The sequence below is a fragment of the Zophobas morio genome, unplaced genomic scaffold (assembly GCF_036711695.1).
Source record: "Zophobas morio isolate AGI-343-1 ecotype UQ-CSIRO unplaced genomic scaffold, CSIRO_AGI_Zmor_V1 ptg000159l, whole genome shotgun sequence".
NCBI classification, from domain to species: domain Eukaryota; kingdom Metazoa; phylum Arthropoda; class Insecta; order Coleoptera; family Tenebrionidae; genus Zophobas; species Zophobas morio.
Genome location: NW_026972263.1, coordinates 97771 through 119581, shown reverse-complemented (window position 1 = coordinate 119581; position 21811 = coordinate 97771). Strand labels below are relative to the sequence as shown.

Genomic DNA, 21811 nt, shown 5'->3' with positions numbered 1-21811 from the left:
AAAAATTAATTTACAAAAAAGTTAAAATATATTGTTTTGCTTAACAACTCAAAACAAGTATATTACTTAGAAGTAAAAAAATTTCTCAACCAGAAAAAAATGCAGAATAATTTTTATAACGTAACTAAAATAATAACTAAATTTAAAGTAATTAAGTAAAAATATATTAATATATATTAATATAAAGCAATAACAATAAATATAATTTCAGTAGTGGGACGGTTTAAATCTATCCAGAATGTCCGAATCTTTAGAATTCTGATTTTTTGAATTTAATTTCTTATTCTTTATTTCTTCTAATTTCTGCCGATAGAGAACCTAAAAATAACAAATTTATATAAAAAGTAAATATTTAAAAAAAAAATACAAAATAATATATAAAAAGTATTGAAAAAGTATAAAAAAGAAATTTAAAAAGAACAAAAAAAAAACAAATTATAAAGTAGAAGACAAATTAATTAATAATATTAATTAAAAGTAAAATGAGATTATACTTATAGGCTAAATATTAATATTATAAATAAAAAATATAAATTAATATAACTCTGATATATAAAAAAATTGATTAAATCCAAATTAGAGAAAAAATTCAGAAATTAAAGGAAAATAAAAAAAACTAAAAGTTTATCAACAAAATAAATTACTATATTTAAAAGAAATTATTAATGAATTTTCTTAGTTAAAAAAATTAATTATAAATTAAAACAGTTTATAGTTAAAAAGAAATTTAATAGTTCATCTTCACGAATTAGTTTATAATAATTGCTCTAAACATTCATAATAATCCGGAAGATAACAAAAATCAGTAAAAGTTGTTAATATTTATTATTATTTATTTTCTAAACATTCTATTAAAAATTATTGATACTATAAATTCTATTTTTAATAATAATTTTAAAAAATTTAATAATAATTATTATAGATATAAGAATTATATTATATAAACGTTATTACTATTATTATTATTATACAATAGAAGTTATTTAGATAAATATTTTATGAATATAACTTATTAACTTTTGTTTATTATGAAAAACATAATGATATATAAATATTATTTTAAATATATTACTATTACAATTATTAAGCACGAAAGTATTCAAATAATTATTCTATAAATAAATATATTTCATTAATAAATTTTTTTATATAATATAAAGAATTTAGTTTATTATAATATTTTTATTAATAATAATGCTAATAGTAAATTTAATTTAAAATATAAAATAAATTTTTATGTACAATATAATATAAATAAATATTGCTATAACTATAAAAATTAAATCCTATAAACGTTATTATTACTATTATTATATTATAAAAGTCGTTATAATTATTATTCTATAGATAAAGAATTTATAAATAACTTTTATTTATATTATAATGATGAACAATTTTGTTTATTAGAATAATTTAATAATATAAATATATTAATTTTAACTTTTATTTAATATGAAATATAAAATATTAAAAATATAATTATATTATATATACGTTATTACTATTTCTTTTTATTACTTATTATTAGTACTTTTATTTATGACTTCCCCCACTTTTATTATTACTTATTTTATTTATTATTATTAAAACTTCTAAAACTATTGATAGCAATATTTCATTAATTATTATTATTTATTTTATTATTAATAGATGTTGTTATTTTTTATTTTATTTATTATTATTATTATAAAATTTCATATTATTATTTCCACATAAACTTTTATTACTTTCTTTTCATCTAAAACATTTTTCTGCTTTCTTAAATAACGCTTCATTGAAGTGTTTTTTCCTCGTTTCTTTGACTTTTGCTTAAACTTGAGAGTTTTATTATTTGCCTGAAAAAAATAATAAAAAAGATAACAAAAATAAATAAAAATAAAAATAATTATAAAAATATGCGGCCAACAAAATATAATTATTAACAAAAAATAAAAGTTTTACTTATAATTATATTATTTAATACTAAAACTATACTTTTATATAATAAATAATAATAAAAATAATAATTAATTATAACAAAAAATAAATAAGAATTATAATATCAACTAATACAGAACTATACTTTATTAATAATAATATAGATTCACTTTTTATACAGAAATTATACTTTCATATAAGATGTATAATAAAATACACAAAAATAAAAACAATAATAAATACTTTTTATACAGAAATAATACTTTTATTTATAATATATAATAAAAATATATAAAAATAATAATAAATATAAACAAAACGTTGCTTTTTTAAAAACAATAAAAAACATATAAATAATGAAGATACGTTATGACAAAAATAAAAAATACTCTAACACAAAAATATACTTATACTGATGTCTTTTTTTTATATATAATAAAAAATAAAATATATAAACAAAAATATGGATAATAACATTAAAAAATAATAATGATAAATATAAAATATAATAAACTTTGTAATATATTTTTAATATAAAAACATCACTTTTATATATGAAAAAAGTAAATTATATTAAAATAATACTAATATATAATAAAAATAATAACAAAATATTTAACAATAATAAATAGTTTACTTATTATATTAAATTTTTTTTAAACAAAAACTTTACTTTTATATATAATAAAATAGAATATATAAGTAAATAATAATAAATATAATATAACAAAATTTGAAACAAATGGAATCAATATTTCTAATAATAAAACTTTATATAAAAATTATAATAAAAAAGTACAAAATAATAATAATAAATTATTAAAATAATATATATTAATAAAGAAACTTTACTTTTCTATAAAAAAAGTAAAATAAAAAAAAATATTAATAGAATAACTGAACTTTATATAAAATAATAAGTAGTAATAATAATATATAAAAAAAACTTTTATCGTAAAAAAATTATTAAGAAGCAAGAAAAACACCTCAAATTCTTTTTTTTTACTTTCAAGTAAAACTTCTTCTGTAGATTTTCTCAAGCGGGTAATGCTGTGCGGGTCTAAAGTAATAAGTTCTGCAGGAATCTTAAAAAAATATATATTTTCTATTAATATATATAAGAAATAATAGATAAAAGTAGAAAGTTATTATTATTTAGTAAAAAAAAAAGTTTTTTTATAAAAATGATAGATTATTATTGTTAATAAGTAATAAAAGTTAATAATAATCAGTCTGGCAAAAATCTATGAAACATGTTATATAAATATTTATAAAGTGAATATTAAATTAAAGTATAAAGTTATTCATAGTAATCAGCAAAAATATAAAAAGTAAAAGTTTTAAATAGAAATAAAAGTTATTGTTGGTTTAATAAGTAAAATGAGTTCAGTTCTACAGGAATCTTGAAAAAATATATTTATATTATCAAAAAAAAAATAAAAAAGATATAAGTATAAAGTTATTATTATTCAGTAGAATGTATGTGAAGTTTGAGTTTTTTTTAATATAATAAGATTATTATTATTAAGTGAAAAAAAATAAAAAAGTTTATTTTTTCAAAAACATGTAATGTTTTTAAATAACTTCCTTTATAATAAATTTCGAATAAATATATCAAGTTATTATTATATTCAGAATAAAAGTTTAAAAATGTTTTCATATATTTCTATTGAATATATAAAGTTTTTATTGTTATTAATCAATAAATAATAATAAAAACTTTATAAAATAAATAATATTATTAATTTTAATAATATAATATTAATATTATTTATAAAAACTTTACAACTTTATAATACTTATAAGTAAAAAAAAGTTAATAAATACTCCTATTTTTTAATATTATAATTATTAGTATGTAAAAGCTTTCTATAAATATAAAATAAAGTTTTGAAAGCTTTAAAGTGTCATAAAAAATTTTCAACTATTTAAATAGAGAGCCAGTGAGAATATCACAATAAAAAAGATCCTTTCATTAAAAAATCATTAAAAAAATTAGTCAATTAATTTTTAAAAAAAAATTATTTTTAATAATAAAATTCTTTAAATATTTGATGCAACCAATCAATATTATTCTGTTAAAAATGTAATAATTTTTATTAAAAAATAAGAACCAATAGAAAATTGATAAAAGCAACCAGTAAACGGATAGAATGATAATGCGTTAGCCAAAAAGAAACCGAGTAATACCTTTTCTAGAAGCATTTTTACTTCCCCTTCCTGTCTTTGTTTTTTAGTTTGATACGGATTAACTTCAAAAGCGTCGAAATTAGGTTCGCCACTACCAGGAACAATCATGCTTGAAACGCCTCGCTTTGAAAAGAATGGGCACATAAATAAAAGCTACTAATTGGTAGAAAATCACGTTGCACGCTTAACAAGAATATCATAAAAAAGTGTTAAGGTCGTGATCAATCAGAATGCTTATATAACAACGCATGTATAACTCTTCACTCTTTTAAAAATACTTCGTTCAAAAAAAAAGTTAAACAATGCTCACTGGTCAAAAATATATCAGTGCAGTCAATAGCAAGAAAAAATTTTGCTAGCATAAATTTAGAAGACGGACGGACAAACTTATTATGAAAATACCTCTTTTGCTACACGCGTGCCTGATTCCTTATAAATCGTCTAAAAGTTTTTAACCAACGTAAAAAAACAAAAAAAAAACAAAAACTCAAGCAGACTTTCCTATACTACACAATACATATGTACAGAAAAGTTATATATAAAAAGTTAACCGGTAAAAAACATTTACTCCAGAATAACTAATAAACTTTTTTTCAAAATATTTTTAAAATAAATAAAAAAATTGTAGAGAAATGAGAAAAATATTAAATATATATAATAAAAATAAAATAAAATAAATATATAATATAATAATAATTCTTATAAAATAAAAAGCAAGCAGCGCATCACTGATAGCACTTATAAAAAAGAGGATACCAGAACTATGAAAAAATTAGCGTTGGGGGTGACAAATTTTTTTAACCAATAAAAAATAAGCAAACCATTAAAGTAATATTTTTTAGACTAATAAAGTACAACACAATTGTTCCTAATAAGGCAAACAGTCAATCCTTAAAAAGTAGCGTAAAAAACAACTAATAAGAAAACGAAAGATCGTACAGGAAAAGAAACACTGGGTAACTGTGTGGCCACGTGCATTTTAACTAGAGAATGAGGATAATAACTAAACATATTCTTATTGCTCCAATATTTTTTAGCGTAATTTTTAATGATTTTAATATCCCTTTGTGGGGAGTCTCACTAAAAAAAAGTAAGCTAAGCCTACCAATAAAATATAAACGAGAGCAACAATAGCCCTCGAGTGGCCCCTATTATCAAAGGCATCTCCTTCATTGGACACCATTAAAAAGCACGTGGTCCAGCAAAGACTGACCTATGATGCTTATAAAAAGGAATATACTACACAGTTATGTTAAAATAATAATTATAATGATAATAATTACTACAAAGTAATGGTAATAATAATAAACTACTTGATGCGCTACGCCCATAACATCTTCGAAAGGAGCAAACTGAATATTTTCAATACAACTTCCGGAAAATAATTCGCACATGTACGGCGATTGCTGTTTGCTAAGAAACGCGCCTTTCCAAATCTATAATAATAGTAATAATAATAATAATAATAATAATAAATAGCAATAGACCTGCACGTGAGGGCCATAACTAACCCCCAATAAATTAGTTTGGGACAGCGATAAGCACGAGGCGGGTGTTGGGGTAAAATATTCATATAAAAGTTTGTAATTACGAATGTCCCAAATTTTCATTTGTCCGTCGAGACCTTATAACATTATAATTATTTAAATTTTTCAAAATAATATATGATAAAACTAAAATTAACAGAACATTTAATACATAATATAATTAAAATAAAAATAATACCGGAAGTGACTAAGTGCAGTCCGCGCTGGTCAACAGCCAATGAAGTAACAGGTCCCTTGTGGCAAAGCATTTTAACAATTGGTGTGGTGATGTTGGGAGTCCACATGGTGACCAAACCTGATTAATAATAATGATAACAATAAAAAAAAAGTTTTCTAAAAATTTCATTACGTAATATGATAGTAATAAATATATTATAATTGAGTTTCTAAGAATTTTATTAATAATAATATTTTTTAAACGTAATTAAAAATAAAAAAAATAATAAAGTATAACAATATATAAAGATTGGGTATAATATAAAATAAAAAAAGAAAGTTAAACAATATAAATAAAGAAAAAAAAACGAATAATAACGTAATAAAAATTGTAAAATTTATTATAAAGTAAAAATATATAATATAAAAATAACGAATGATAATAATCATAACCAATATTTATTTTAAAATATAATAGGTAAAAATATTAACAAATAGATAAAAATATAATAATAAACATTGTGTTTATCAGTAAATAAAAAAAAATAAAAAAGAGTAGAAGATTACACATTTCTATTATTAACATATAAAAGTTACTTAAATAAACTTTTATGAGTTTTATAGTTTTTTGAATATTACATTTACAATAAGTTAATAATACAACTTTTCAAAACTTCTTTGTAGTGTAAACGTTCTCTGTTTAAGTTTTTACATGTAAATAACACATTATAATTCTATCAAACTATATAATAATAAAAATTACCAATCAAAATTATATAAATATAATAAAAATATGTGTAGATTGTATTTAACTTATATAAAAGTATAATCATCAATCTTAATCTTTTAAAGAGAAATCTTTTTCAAGTAGACGATTATAAAAAATATTATAAAATACAACCAATAATATTGTCATTCCGTGAAGTTTCACCAATGAAAATGAAAATAAAAAACTACAGCTTCTTATAAAATAATAATAATACCCAACGTCCTTCTATATAACATTTATAGCACAAAAGAAAGGAAACTAGCCAATCATAATAGACACATTAATAAAAGCGCCAATCACCTTTATGGTGGCCTAAACACATGACAGCATTATAAGGATTTTGAGCCAAAACTTTGCATTTTCCTAGTGACGTTCGATGCTCGCACACTAAACTCCCAGTGGAAACGTCCTGGTACTTTAAAAACCCTGTACTTCCCTAAAAATATTGATAACTTCCATGAATAAAAATAATAATAAATTACAAATTATCAATGAAAATTTACTATTATTATTAATAATAGTAATATTGAAAAAACTAATAATAAGTAAATCTATTACCACTGAGACCAACAGAAAATGGTACGGAAGGAAAGCCAATCGCTGGGGCTCGATGTGCTTCCTTAAAATATGTATTTCTGTTCCAGTCGAATCATAAATATATGCAAACTTCTTTTGAGCAACAGCAAATAAAGTTTCGTTATGCAGCCAACTTTTATATTCATTAAAAAAAAGTATAATTAAAGATTTATCGTATATTAATTGGTGAAAATATAAATTTTTGTGAAAAAAAAAATATATATTCGCACAAAAAGAAATATTAAAAAAAAATTAAATAATTATATATTAACAATTTAATTATATATTAATAAATAGAAGTTTTATTTATAAAGTTATATAAAATTTATTATATAAGAATTGATAGAAATATTTTGAATAAATAAATATAAAATCAATAATGTAAACAGAAATGAGATATGTAAAAAAAATTTTATAAATTCAAAATTTTAAAGTAATAATTTTCACTAAAATAAATGAATTTCCTATCAAGTAAAGTAAAATTCATAATAAATTTAAAAGTTTTAAAATAAAAATTTTCATAAACAAATGAACATTTTTATGGTAATGAATTTATTGGTATTGAAAATGATTATATATAATAGTAAAAGATTTTTTATAATTAAATTCAGAATTAAAAAATAATAACTTTCATAAAAACAAATGAACTTTTTAATAGTAAATAAATTTTTTTTAAAAGTAAAATAATTTTAAAAATAAACTCCAAAAAAAATTAATAACAGTTTTCATGAAAACAATTGAACTTCTTTAATAGTAATTAATTTATTGCTATAAAAAAAACTTTTTTGTAAAAGTAGAAGAATTATGATACTAATTCAGAATTTAAAAATATAAATTTTATAAATCTTTTAAAAATAATAAAAATTTCATTATTATAATATAAACTTGAAAAAATTTAACCAAAAACATTAAAGAGTAAAAAAAAATTAATATTCAATTTCAAAAAGTATAAAAAATTAAAATTAACTAAAAAAGAAGTTCAGTAAAAAAAATTGTATAAAATTATGGAAAAATTAAATAAATTAATATTTATTTTATATATTTTAAAAAAAAAATTTATTAATTATTTATTATTTAATATATTATATTAATTCTATTATTTACTTTAAATCCTTGATATGCTAAAAAAAAATTTAAGTACTTTACAAATTTGTTAATAAAATATTTTTAAAAAAAGTTTGTATAAACTAATAACAAAAATATAATTGTAAAGAATGTCATAATAAAAATAAAATTACATTATATATTGTAATATTAAAAAGATTATAATAATATATTTATAATAAAAAGCAAAAGAAAATAATACCAAACGTCTCTAACAGTTTCCCTTAAATTCAATTCACAAAATAATTTACCGCTTTGCCAATCCCATGCAGCCACGTGGCCTTTTCTCCCTCCAATTATTAAATTTCTTTAAAAAAATTATAAAACACAATTATTATAAAAAAAATTAATTTTTTAAGATAACCAAAAATTATTTATAAAAAAATAAAGAAATAAAAAAATTAATATATAAAAAATAAAATATTCACAAATAGTTAAGAACCTTTAAAAATAATAAAAAACGAGAAATTTAATTAAAAAAATATAATTATTATTTTTTATAAAATAAATTTTCTAATGCAATTTATAAAAATAAAAAATTTATAAATGCAAAAAATTATTAATCTTAAAAATATTAAAAAAATTTTTGAAAAAATATTTGCAAATTATTATGTAAATGAGAAATTTTCCTAAAAAATTTTTTATTATATTTTATATTAACAAAAAAAAATTTTATTATAAATTTGAATATAAAAAATAAAACTTTTGAAAATAACTAATAATCTCTAAAAATATTATAAAAACGAGAAATTTTTATAAAAGATATAATTATTATTATTCTATTAAAAGAAATTTTTTATGAAAACTTATAAAAATAACAAATTTTTATATAAAAAATTTATGGTGTTTACAAATTATTAATATTATAAAAATATAACGAGAAGTTATTATTATTTTTTTAAAACACAAAAATTAAAAAAAAAATTAAAAATTAACTTAAAAAGTAAATTGTTTCCCAATTTTAAAATTCTTCTTTTTTAAACTTATAATAAAGAACAATATAAATATAAATTCTAAAAAATATATTTTTAATATCTAAATTTTTATATAAAACTATAAAAATATAATAATAAATTTATTACAAACTGAATTTTTTTGCAATAAAATTAGAAAACAAAAACTGTAGAGAAACTAAAATGATTAAATTGTTTTTACCATACTTTTTTTAAATAAAATTATATAAAAGATAAAATTTATAGAAATATATATATAATTATTTTTTTGTAATTCACTAAATTTGAATGAAGAAATTTAAAGACCAAAAAATTCATATAAAAATAGTAATTAATTTAAATATAATTAAATATCTTTATAGAAATTTAAAAATATAAAAATTATATAAAAATATTTAATAATTAACTTATAATTAACTAAATTTCTTTTAACAAAAATTTGATATTAGAATTATATAATTTATATAATAGTTTATGTCAAAGAAACTAAAGTTTTATATAAAAAGATATAAAAACGAAAATTTTACAAAAATAGTATAGTAAATTCTTTGTAATTAAATTTTTAATAAAAAAAATTATTCTTAAAATTTGTTATCCAGTTTTTAAAAATATATAAATCAATAAAATTTTATGAAAAATATATAATTTATTAGTAAATAACTATATATATAGTTTAAAAGTCGGATTTTAATAATCAGTAATCAATATGAAATAATTAAAAAAAAATTCCTGGAGAGTATTGAAGTTAAAAGAAAATTAATTTAACACAAAATTATAAAATCCCAAAAAAAAAAATTTAAAAAAAAGCAAAGTTTAGGCGCCGTACTATAAAGAAAAAAATAAAATTTTAACAAATTTATAGTAAATTTATAATAAAAACATGAAACCTTCCATTTCTTAAATAATTTAAACGGTAAGGACCAAATTGATTGAGTTTTATATCAAACGACTTCGCTTTAGTCTGCTGATCAACGTGCTCAAGTATACAATTTTGAGAAAATTTATAAGTTTTTTCAGTATCTTCTGCTTCCAGATAACTAAATAAACAAATACAATAAGTACATAAAATATAACAAATAATAAAGTAAAAAACCCTATTTCTTCTTGTAGCAAAAAGCTCCATTTAGCCGCTCTAATCGCACCACTTTTTAGAACTTTTTCATGAAGTTGTAGATTAGATTTAAGCTTTTTGTCTTTAATGTTCTAAATAATAAATAGATTATTTCCAATATAATATATAACTCTTTTAAAGTAAGGGTAATAAGTAAAAATTGTACTCTAGTGGATATAGGAGGTCCTCTGGTGTAACGAAAAAGCTTCTTCTTGGGAATATCTTCGCTTAACTTCAATAAAAATTTATCTTTACTTGAAGAAAAAAGACCACCTTTCCCTTATTAATAGATTATATTATTAATAAAATAAGATAATCATTTTATGTAAGTAACCTTTTTTTATGGAAGTCATAATAAAAAGCTAAAAAGTTTCATGACCATAAAGTCAAAATAAGCTTAATATCTTTCCTACAAAAAAAAATATAAGAAACGGTTAGAGCACGTGACACTAAAGTGGCACATGGGCTGTAGAAGTATAGTTAAAAAAAGCTTTTAAAAAATTCTGTAATATTATATAAATAATTACTTAGAAACTACTCAATTAAAATCTAACTATCTGTATTATGGATGAAAAACTGTTATAATCATGATAATTTGAGTAATAAGGGAATATTAATAATATTGTTACTGTTCAACTGTTAATTATCTGGTTTTTTTGTTTATTAAACCGCCAACTTTTAATGGTAATTAACAGCGCCGGTTGTTTGTAGCTTTGAAACATTTTTAAAATCAATTTTTTTTTTAACTTGCTTTTAGACGATTAAAGAATATTTATTTTTTATAAAGCTAATGCTTCTTTTTTTTATTACTGATAAAAACAGTAAGTTTACCCTTTTTTTTAATGCCTTAGTGAGAAAACTTAAAACTTTTAAGGTACGCCTTTACTATTATAATAACCATTTGTAAGACATTTTAATCAAAGATGCTTTGCATTCGGAATTTAGCTCATGTGAAAAGCAGAAAAGAAAACAATTGATATTGGCTGGATTCCTATAATATTATTTGTGAAAGAGAAAAGGGTGTTTTTTAATTGGACACATTTATTAAAAGTTGGTTATTTTTTTACTTTGGAGCTATTTAGTTAAATAACCATATCAACTTCAGTAGAAATATTTGTTTAAAGCACTTTTGTCCTATTATAAAAAGTTATAAAGTTATATTACAGTTTTTATAAAGATGTTGGAGAGTGAGGTGGAAGAATTTGGGATTATTTGTGCCATTTCTGGTCCTGTAGTTATTGCCGAGAAAATGACGGGATCCTCAATGTTTGAAATGGTAAAAGTTGGCCATATGAAACTTATTGGTGAAATAATTCGTTTGGAGGGAGATAGTGCTACTATACAAACTTATGAAGAAACCTGTAAATTTTCATACATTTAGTTAAAAAAAAATTTCCCTATATTATTGAAGTTAATAACTTTTTATATGCAAACATAAGCTGGTTTAATGGTTGGAGAACCTGTTATAAAAACTGGTAAACCTCTTTCTATTGAACTTGGCCCTGGAATATTTGGTCGAATGTTTGACGGAATTCTCAGGCCTTTGAAGGAATTTTATTATAATTTTTTTTTAAATTTAAGAAACGAGTATAATATTTTCAGGAAATCTATAATGTTTCCAAAAGTATATATGTTCCTCGTGGAATTGATCTTTTGCCCTTGGATCGAGAACAAACTTATTCCTATACTCCTTCCAATCTTAAAGTGCTACACTCGCATAATTATTAATAAATATTAAATTGTAATCATTTTTATTTATTCAGATTGGCGACGAAGTAACGGGTGGGGACGTTATTGGTTATGTTGAAGAAAATATTTTAATTCAACATAAAATTTTAGTCGCACCGAATGTTAAAGGTATAATAATTTTCGGATTTTTTTTACTATAAGAGTATATAAATCATTTATTAAATATTAAAAAAAAAACTTGTTGGATGTAGTTATAAACTTTATTAAATAATAATAAGAGCATGAAATATTAATAGTTATTTAAACTGAAATTATTAAAAACTGCACGTAAGTAAAAAACAATTCTTTAGTATAGAGTACAGCGATTTTTTAAATATAATTATTAAATTTTTAGTTTTTTTAAATAATTATATTTTTACTTTATAATATATTTTTTAATGGTATTTATCTTATAAAAAATTTATTTTTGCCTTTTTTTAAAGTTCGCTATTTGAAATTTTTTTAATTTTGCTAAATGTACTTTTGATTAATTAATTGGTTTACAGTTTACATAAAAATTATCAATAAATTAATTTTATTAGTTATTTATGTAACTTGCATATTAGTTCTTCTTGCAATTTCTTGCTTTGTTTATAACTTTTTATTAAATATTTTTAGGAATTCTTTCTACTAGAAAAATTTAAAAAAATATAAAATAACTATAAAATTAATTATTTTTTTCTAAACATTTAATACGTGTAAATTATTATTTTTTCGATCTAGTTTTTTTTCTTGATCATTATATTTTCTATTGTTGAAAAGAAAAACTTTTATACATATAAAAATTTTAACAAAATTTAAATTTCATTTTAAAATGATTTTTTTAAAAAAAACTTTTTTTTCTGATTTATTTAATAACCAATTAAAAGTTGGTTTTTGTTACTTTATTATTATAACTTACATAAAAAATTTTTAGAAAACTTTTTAAACTTAATTAATTCTTTTTGCAATCTTTTTTTTTGTCATTTGTTTATTATAACTTTGAGAAAGAAGTTTAATTTTTTTAGTTTAATATTATTAACTATATTACCTTTTTTAAGAAACCTTTTTTTAATGCTAAATTTAAAAAATTTATTATTTTTGGAAATTTTTAAATAACTTGTAAAATTAATTCTTTTTGCAATCTTTTTTTTGTCCTTTATAAAAATTTTTATTTTTTTTACTTTATAATAATTTATATTAAATTATTTTATGTACACTTTTTAAATTAAAGTTTTAAGAAATTTCATTTAACCATTAATTTTGTTTTTATAAAAATTAGTAAACTTTTTCTTTATTATTTTAATCCACTTTAAAAGTTTTCGGAATTTTTTTCTAGTAAATTTTAGTTAAATTTTTATTTCTATATAAATAAATATAATATTCCTTACCAAATATTTTAACTTAAAAATCTGATTTTAAGCACGTGCTATTTTTTGACTTTTTCTTTATTGAAACTTTGCCTTTACTAGATTCCTTAAATTTCGTGTATAGAAAAATCTTTTTTATTAATTTTTAAGGAAATTTTTATAAGTTAAAAAAATTTAAATTTAAGATTAAAAGATTTTAATCCGCCATTATTACGTGCTTTATAGTTGTAAAAAAGCTATTGGTGGGTATGGTTTATATATATAAATTGTTATATTAATGTGGAGAATTATTACTATTATTTTTACTAAAAATTTTTTCTAAAAAGAAATATTGTCTTTTTTGGAGTAAAAATAATATAAAGACAGTTATAAAATATGATACTTATTTTTTATAAAAATTAATTTTTAGTAAAATCATAAACCTTAGAAAATATATTTTTTAAAGTAAAAAGTTTTTTTAAGCCTCTAAGAACTTTAAGTATTTTTAATAAAAATTCAGTAAAGACTACTATTATTAAAAAATTGGTATAGGAAAAAGTAAATTGTATTAACTCTATTGAAAAAATTTTAAAGAAATTTTTAAATTTAACAAGAATGATAAAATGAATTAAACTAATTTTGGTGGGTTTATTATAATAATTAAAGAAGTTATAAAGTAACAAAAACGTTCAAAGAATAAAATGATTAAAGTTTATTAAAACGAACGCTTGAATTAACTTTATAAAATTATATAAAAATATAATAAAATACTTATAAAAAGTTATAAAAAGTTTTTGAGATGAAAATTTTAATGAAAGAATATTTTTTGGTATAAATATTTTTTTACGAAAGTTTAAATATTTATTATAATAAAAAACTTTTTTTTACTAGGGATCGTTACTTATCTCGCGCCTGCTGGCGAGTATAATATTGAAAAAGTTGTGATGCGCACGGAATATATGGAGAAGCAAACGGAGCATAAGGCATTTTAACAACCCAATTATTATTATTTATATTATATTCTGGTAGACTTGTGTAATTTGCAATGTTGAAATAGAAATTTGGTCTTATTTGCATAAAATTACTTATTGTTTAGCAAGTTTTACTTTTTTGGGTAAAATTAAATTATTTTCTTCCCGTTTATATGAAATGACCTTTTTTCTCTTTTTACCTTTTAATCTTCCAAACTGTTTTTTTTATCTAGTGGCTTATGTAATTTTGCTACGTTGATAGCAATCGGGTCTTTTTTATTATAGAATTAACATTTGTTCTAGTAAGTTTTACTTTCTTGGTAGAATAAAATTGTCCCCTTCCAATCTATACTATATAAGGCCATATTATACTTTTTATATTGGTTCACGCTTTTATCTTAGTCTGGAAGCCTTTTGTAATTTTGCTATGTTAAAATGTAATTAGGCACTTATTTTTATGGAAAAAAATATTAGCTTTTCCTCCGCTAGATTTTATAATCTTCCAAATTACTAATCTTGTAACTTATTCTGGCAGACTTATGTAATTTTGCTACGCTATAATAGTAATCGGATACCAATTATAATAGAAAAAAAAATTATTTCTGTTTTAAATTTCCTTTTATGAATAATTTGAATTATGCTTATCCAGATTATACTAAACTAGGCCTTTTGTAAGCCTTTCAAATTATTAATACTTGTATCTTTTCTAGTAGATTTACTTAATTTTGTGCATTAAAATATTATTTGGGCCTTTTTTATCAGCATAAATTATTTATCGTTGTTCTAAGTTTATTTTATTATAATCCTCCATTTAGTTAATATGTGTATCTTTTTCTGGTTAGACTGAACTAATATTGATATGCTGAAATAGTAATAGGGTACCAATTTTTTTAAACTAGGATTTAATATCGTTTTGGTAAGTTTTACTTTTCCTTGGTAGGCTTTTCCATTAGGTTTTGGTCTTATTTAATTTATATTCTTGTGCATTTTATTTGGTAGATTATACTAAGGTTTTTGGTAGCTTACTTCTGATAAAGTCAGAAAATAAATTATTTTGTTGAATCTTTACAAATGTATTTCTACTTATAAATTTTTATAATCAATATAATATATTTTACATAATAAACCGTTTTTTATTAAATAATAATAATGTTATTTTTAAGTGTAATAGTTTTATTATGCATGAAACTTTATATTTTCTTGCTATTTTAAAAAAAAAGTTAATAAACTTTATAAGTAAAGGATATTAAAAATTCCGAATCGTATATCTTACATTATTATTTTTTAATAATAGTAATAAACTATAATAATTTTTTTATTCATATTTTTTTTTGCTATTTCATTAAAAAAAGTTAGTAAACTTTGTTAGGTTTGGGTTGTGAACTTTTCATTTTTATTTTCTGCTAATAGCTCTATCACGTGTGGCCTGCACGTGTCCCTAGACCCGTTTTAGAGAAGCTCAGCTCAGATTTTCCGCTTTTCACTGGCCAGCGCGTCTTGGACGCTTTATTTCCGTACTATTATTATTATTATTACTATTATTATTATTGCTAAGCGCTACCCTAGGTTTTACTCATATTTTTTTTAGATAAATTTATTAAGCAAAATAAAAATATATTATATCTTCTGTTTTTATATTAAATAATATTATATTATTTTTAAAGAAAATAAATACTTTGTTTTCAAGTTTTATATATTTTATTATATACTTTTAATTTATTGTCCACTAGCCAATCGGATGCTTATCTTCTTTATGTTGTAGCAAAAAAACATGTTTGCACCAAATAACGAGTTAGGTTGTTTAATCGGAACCTTTTTATAAGCCTTCTTAAAAAAGCGGTGCACGTGCAGGCCGACGAGACTTCTTGCTTTTTTTTGTTTTTATCATAAATATATTTTTACTTTTTCTATTTAAAATTTTAAATTATATTTAAACTTGTTTTTTTTTTTAACTTTTTTATATTTTATTTCTAATTATATTTTTATATTTAATGTTATATTTGACTTTTTTAATTTAGTTCATGTAATGTTTTTATAATTATTTAATATTATATTTTTAATTTTTTTATTTATTATTTTATAATATTTTTATATTTCTATTCATTTTTATACTTTTTCTTTACTTTCTATATTACGTGCATTACTTTTTTCTTTTATTAATTTTACATGCTTAAACTTTTAATGAACTTCTTATTTCTTTAAATATATAGCAAACTTTCATTATTATATGATTGTTTTTCCTCAAATCTTTTAATTGCAGACTATTTCTTTAATGATTATTATACAATTTTTCTAATAAACTTTATTAATATATTATTACTTACTATTTCTACTAAACATATATCATGTTTAATTTTTTCATATATAAAATATTTATTACCTTAAACCTTTCTTACCTCAATCATTTTTTTTTAGCTGCGCTCAAGGCGGCACCACTGCAATTCCTGGTGCGTTTGGCTGCGGAAAAACCGTCATATCCCAATCGCTTTCCAAATATTCCAATTCTGAAGTTATTGTGTATGTCGGTTGCGGCGAGCGTGGAAACGAAATGGCTGAAGTTCTTAAGGACTTTCCAGCGGTTTTTATTATTTTTATTATTATTATTATTATTATTATTATTATTATTATTATTATTATTATTATTATTATTATTATTATTATTATTATTATTATTATTATTCTCATTATTATTATTAAATAAAGTTATCAGTGGAATTTGACGGCAAGGAAGTTAGTATTATGAATAGGTATTATTTACTATTTTTATTATTACTACTACTACTACTAATAATATTATTATATTTATCATTTTAATAATTAATATTATTATTAATTTTAATAATACTATTATATAGAACAACACTTATAGCCAACACTTCCAACATGCCTGTGGCTGCACGCGAGGCCTCTATATATACTGGAATAACACTTGCTGAATACTTTCGTGATCAAGGTTCAACTGTATTCATTACATTTGCTGCACACAGCAGACCTTCCATATGACTTAGGATTACACGTGACTATGCTAGCAGACTCGACTTCACGCTGGGCGGAGGCTCTTCGCGAAATTTCTGGTCGTTTAGCCGAAATGCCCGCAGATAGGTCAATTTATTTTTATTAATATCATAATAACCCAAATATCATTATTGAACTATTATTTTTAGTGGCTATCCAGCTTATCTTGGCTCTCGATTGGCGAATTTTTATTCTAGAGCCGGAAAAGTCACGTGTATTGGCAGTCCTAAGCGAAACGGATCTGTTACTATTGTTGGGGCGGTTTCTCCTCCAGTAAGCGTCCTTTTATAAAAAATAATTTTTTTAATTAATTTTATTAGTTTCTTTTTTATATTAATGATTTATATTATAGTATAAAGTTGGACCATTTACTAACTTTTTAGTGAATATAACATGTTTTATATAAGTTTATAAATATTATAAATAAACTTTTCAATTAATGGTTTAGTGCGTTGTTTAACACCAGATGACGTGACATGTATAGACTGAAACCACCTGTTTAGGGCGACTGGTTCTGTAAAAGTAGTAGTTTTACTTATAAAAAAGGGATAGAATGCCAGAATGTAAATAACCACGTGATACACTAACACGCGCTCGGCATACCACGTGCACTTTATGGTTTTTAGACTTTTTTGTCTCTCGGGAAGAGCAGTTATATTTTACAATTTACTAACTCGCCCGTGGTATAGCAGAATTACTAAAATATCTTAAAGCTGGATAAAAGGTGGAGCATTTTCTACAGCAAAAATTTAACTGTATGCTGGCGCACATGATAACTTTTTATGAAAAGTATTTATTCAAAATAAAAATAAAAATCAATACAAGGAGTACTAAAAATAATTGTTAAGGAGATTTTATTTAATACGAAGATTAATAAGTAAACCAACTTTTATAAGAAAAAAATAAGAAATATATATATTTATAATAAACTTTATATAAGAAATATTATAAACCAGGACAAGCTTTACTTAGAAAAAATTCTAAAGGGCTACCAGCTGTCAAAACAATAAAAAAAACGACTTTTCTGTGAGTTAAGAGATATACGCATAATAAACTCCTACGAACTTCCAGATAATAATAATAATACACTTATGAACATGGAGACCAGCCAGCGGTGTTGGTACATCGCCATCCAATAAAACTTTTCTTTTTAGGGTAAGTTCTCACAAAAACGTGCGTGATAGTGAAGCAGTTCGGAACTCGCCTACCACTGTGGAAAAAAAACATGAGTAACATTTTAATATTGAAACTGAGCGTTTCTTTCGAGGCCACTTACCAAAATTTATTATACTTTTTTTTTATTTTTATTATGAATATTTACTTTTACAAACAATTTTTATTATATATTTTTATAAAAAAACTTTTATACATTAATAATTATTATTATCGTTTAATATAATTATTATTATAAAAAAGGGAGGCGACTTTTCGGATCCGGTGACGTCAGCCACCTTGAGCATCGTACAAGTGTTTTGGGGCCTCGACAAAACGGTAATTTGGTAGTTTTATTACCTTTTAGGTTTATAAAGCAACTAACTCTCAAAAAATTTTATTTTTTATATACAAAATATACCGCTTTCTTTTAATAGTTTTGGTATTCCCAATTTTTATTATTAATTTTACGATAAACTTGCGGGTAGTTGGCGCAGAGGAAACATTTTCCATCAGTCAATTGGTCGCTAAGCTACAGCAGTTACGTGGAACCGCTAGAAAGTATCTTAATACTATTAATATAATTATTGTTATCATCATTATTAATACTATTATTAATATATAAATTGTTTAGATTATTATGATAAAAATTATCCGGATTTTCTTCGTTATAGAAAAATAATAAAAGATATTTTACAAAAAGAAGAGGAGCTTTCCGAAATTGTCCAAATAGTCGGGCCGGTACAACTCTACTAATAGCGCCATTTTTACGTGTTAATCGGGTTCCGTTTAAGACCAATTCTTTTATTTAATAGTATAAAAATATCCAATTTTGTTTATTTCTTAGCCATTGTACCTTTTTGATGTTTAAAAGTCACCAGATGGTACTATTCGTACGCTTTTCAGGGGTCGCTAGGAGAAAGCGATCGAGTGACGCTAGAAACTGCAGCTCTTATAAAAGAGGACTTTTTAAGACAAAATGGGTACTCTGAAAGTGATAAATGCTGCCCATTTTATAAAACGGTCGGCATGATGAAGAATTTCTGCTTATTTTATGAACTCGCTAAGCGAGCCGTCACCTGGGATAAGTAGCATTCTTTTGTTATACTTTTCTTTATTAATAATTAAAAAAGTTTTAAGAAAAAATTGTAAAAAGTTGTTCTTGATAATATAAGTATTTATATAAAAAGTTTTATCAAAATATATTAATTATTAACAAAAAATAATCTTGTATATAAACAAATAAAGTATATATAAACTTTTTTATTTAAAAACAACCAATAACTGCGGACAAATGTCTGAAATTAACTAGTAGGAAAGCTTATTGTTGTATGCTTTATAGCCTTCGGTTTGTTGGTCACTAAAAATTTTCAATTAATTTAAATAAAGTTTTACTATATTATATCATATATTTATTATATTGAGTACTACTTTATTTAAAAAATAAGAAATTAATATTTTTACTGTTAATAAACGTAATCGGAAACTTTTTTATTTAAATTTTATTACTGGATGCTTCATTTATTTTTTTTAATAGTTTATTATTTAAAGAAATTTTTATAATTATAAATTTATAATGAAATTAGTACTGAATAATAGCCTAAAACATTTTTTTTTTTATGCTTGTAGAGACGAGCGCAGATTCACGTGGTCTACTATTGCCGAGCAGCTGGCCGAGCACATCAACGCGCTTTCAGCTTTAAAATTTTTGAATCCTCAAAGTGGCAAAGAAAATGTTTCTATTATTATTTTAATTGATATAAAAAATAAAAGAAAACAATAAAAATAATAAAAGTTTATAAATAAGTGAATAAAAAAGTATAGTCATAAAAAAAAATAGAAAAGTCAGTACATAATATAAATATGAAAAAATAGCGAAAAAAAATTATTTTTTATAAATAAAAAGTATATAATAGATGGTCTGTACATAGTACTACTAAATTTATAAAATTATAAAGTTATAAATATTATATTTATTTTAGATTATGACTTCTATAGCAGCTCAAGCCGAAGAAATGACCGCTGCATTTAGCACTTTAATGGATTAAAAATTATATTAAAATTTTTTAAATTGCTGATAATAAACATCTTTAATTTTTAATTTATTTCGTTAGTAAAAATTTTGTGTACCTCATTTAAGCAGTTACAGAGGAAAAAGATTTATTAGTAATAATTATATGAAAGCGAAGCACATTATATATAGAAACCAACAATTCTATTTTTATGATTTTTTCCATTACTAGTTTATTAATCGTTATAAAACGAGTTTAACTACTTATAAAAAACTGCCTTATTGAATTTAAAATATTTTAAAGTTTTATAGATTTTAATTTAAACACTTAATTATTTATTTTCCAGTTGATAAAGATTTAGTTTGCTTCGCTTAAATTAATAGCTTGAAAATTAAAAATTAAAAATAACTTTGAATAACAAGAAATTTATAATTTAAGTCTACAGTTTATACTTTTTCTTTGGCTTTATTATTAGTACGATAGGCGCTATAGAACGTTTGTAAATGCTAAATATATATAGCGCCTTAATATTTTAAAAATGTCTAATTTTAATTTTCAGAAAAACACCTTTTATTTTTTAAACTTATTTTCATTAATTAAAAGTCAGTGTGCCTCGCCTAATAAATAAATTAATTTAGTAAAAAAAATTCGAACTTAATAATTATATGAAAAACCCTTATGCTTAGCTTTTTTGGAGTAAAACAAAACAGGTTATATTAAAAAAGTCTAGCCTTATTACTAAATTATTAGAGCTATTTTAGGTGATTATAAGATTGCAATAGAAAATACTAAGATCTATATTCTCGCACACTTTTTGCTCTATAAGTTTTATATATGGTTAAACGTTTTTAGTTATATGAAAGTGTACATTTAAATAAAAATGTGTTCTTCATATTCTTATTAACTTATTTTACTATTATAACTTATTTTGTTAGGTTTGTCTATAGAATTTATAATAATAAAATAGTTAAATAATATTTGCTATCAGAGGGTGATCTGCCTTGCAACTTAGATGTTTTTTTAACTAGCAATAGAATCCTTTAAAAAGTAGTGTGTGCTAAAAAAAATTTATAAGAACAATTACTATAATTCCTTTTTTTTACAAAAATAAAATATTAAAAGTTGCGCAGTGTAATTTTTGGCTGCTTTCCACGATCTACCTTACTTTGGCTGCCTGCAACTTTCATGCGTTTTATTTTCTTGGATTATTCAATACGTCGTCAAAAAAAAAAAGTATTTAGGAAGAAGTAAGTGCTTTTGACACAAAGTCTTTTTCATAACT

At 21.2% G+C, this 21811-nt stretch overlaps 2 protein-coding genes across 2 annotated transcripts; one reads left to right on the top strand and one right to left on the bottom strand.

Moving 5' to 3' along the window:
• Positions 1–1694: 1694 nt before the first annotated feature.
• Positions 1695–10696, bottom strand: LOC135145578 (uncharacterized). Its single transcript, XM_064077698.1, has 13 exons — positions 10658–10696; positions 10490–10602; positions 10306–10415; positions 10100–10249; positions 8462–8566; positions 7138–7288; positions 6880–7015; positions 5833–5949; positions 5595–5731; positions 5421–5543; positions 4108–4230; positions 2904–3002; positions 1695–1835 (listed from the first exon to the last, which is right to left on the bottom strand). The coding sequence occupies exons 1-13, from the start codon at positions 10674–10676 to the stop codon at positions 1695–1697; spliced, it is 1524 nt and encodes a 507-aa protein (XP_063933768.1). The 5' UTR covers positions 10677–10696.
• A 746-nt stretch (positions 10697–11442) lies between these two features.
• Positions 11443–20565, top strand: LOC135145577 (V-type proton ATPase catalytic subunit A-like). Its single transcript, XM_064077697.1, has 17 exons — positions 11443–11684; positions 11763–11870; positions 11924–12027; positions 12087–12180; positions 14271–14362; positions 15761–15864; positions 16766–16928; positions 17054–17097; positions 17206–17303; positions 17359–17452; positions 17515–17638; positions 18782–18856; positions 19006–19078; positions 19152–19258; positions 19424–19605; positions 20147–20252; positions 20500–20565. The coding sequence occupies exons 1-17, from the start codon at positions 11501–11503 to the stop codon at positions 20563–20565; spliced, it is 1818 nt and encodes a 605-aa protein (XP_063933767.1). The 5' UTR covers positions 11443–11500.
• The last annotated feature ends 1246 nt before the right edge of the window (positions 20566–21811 follow it).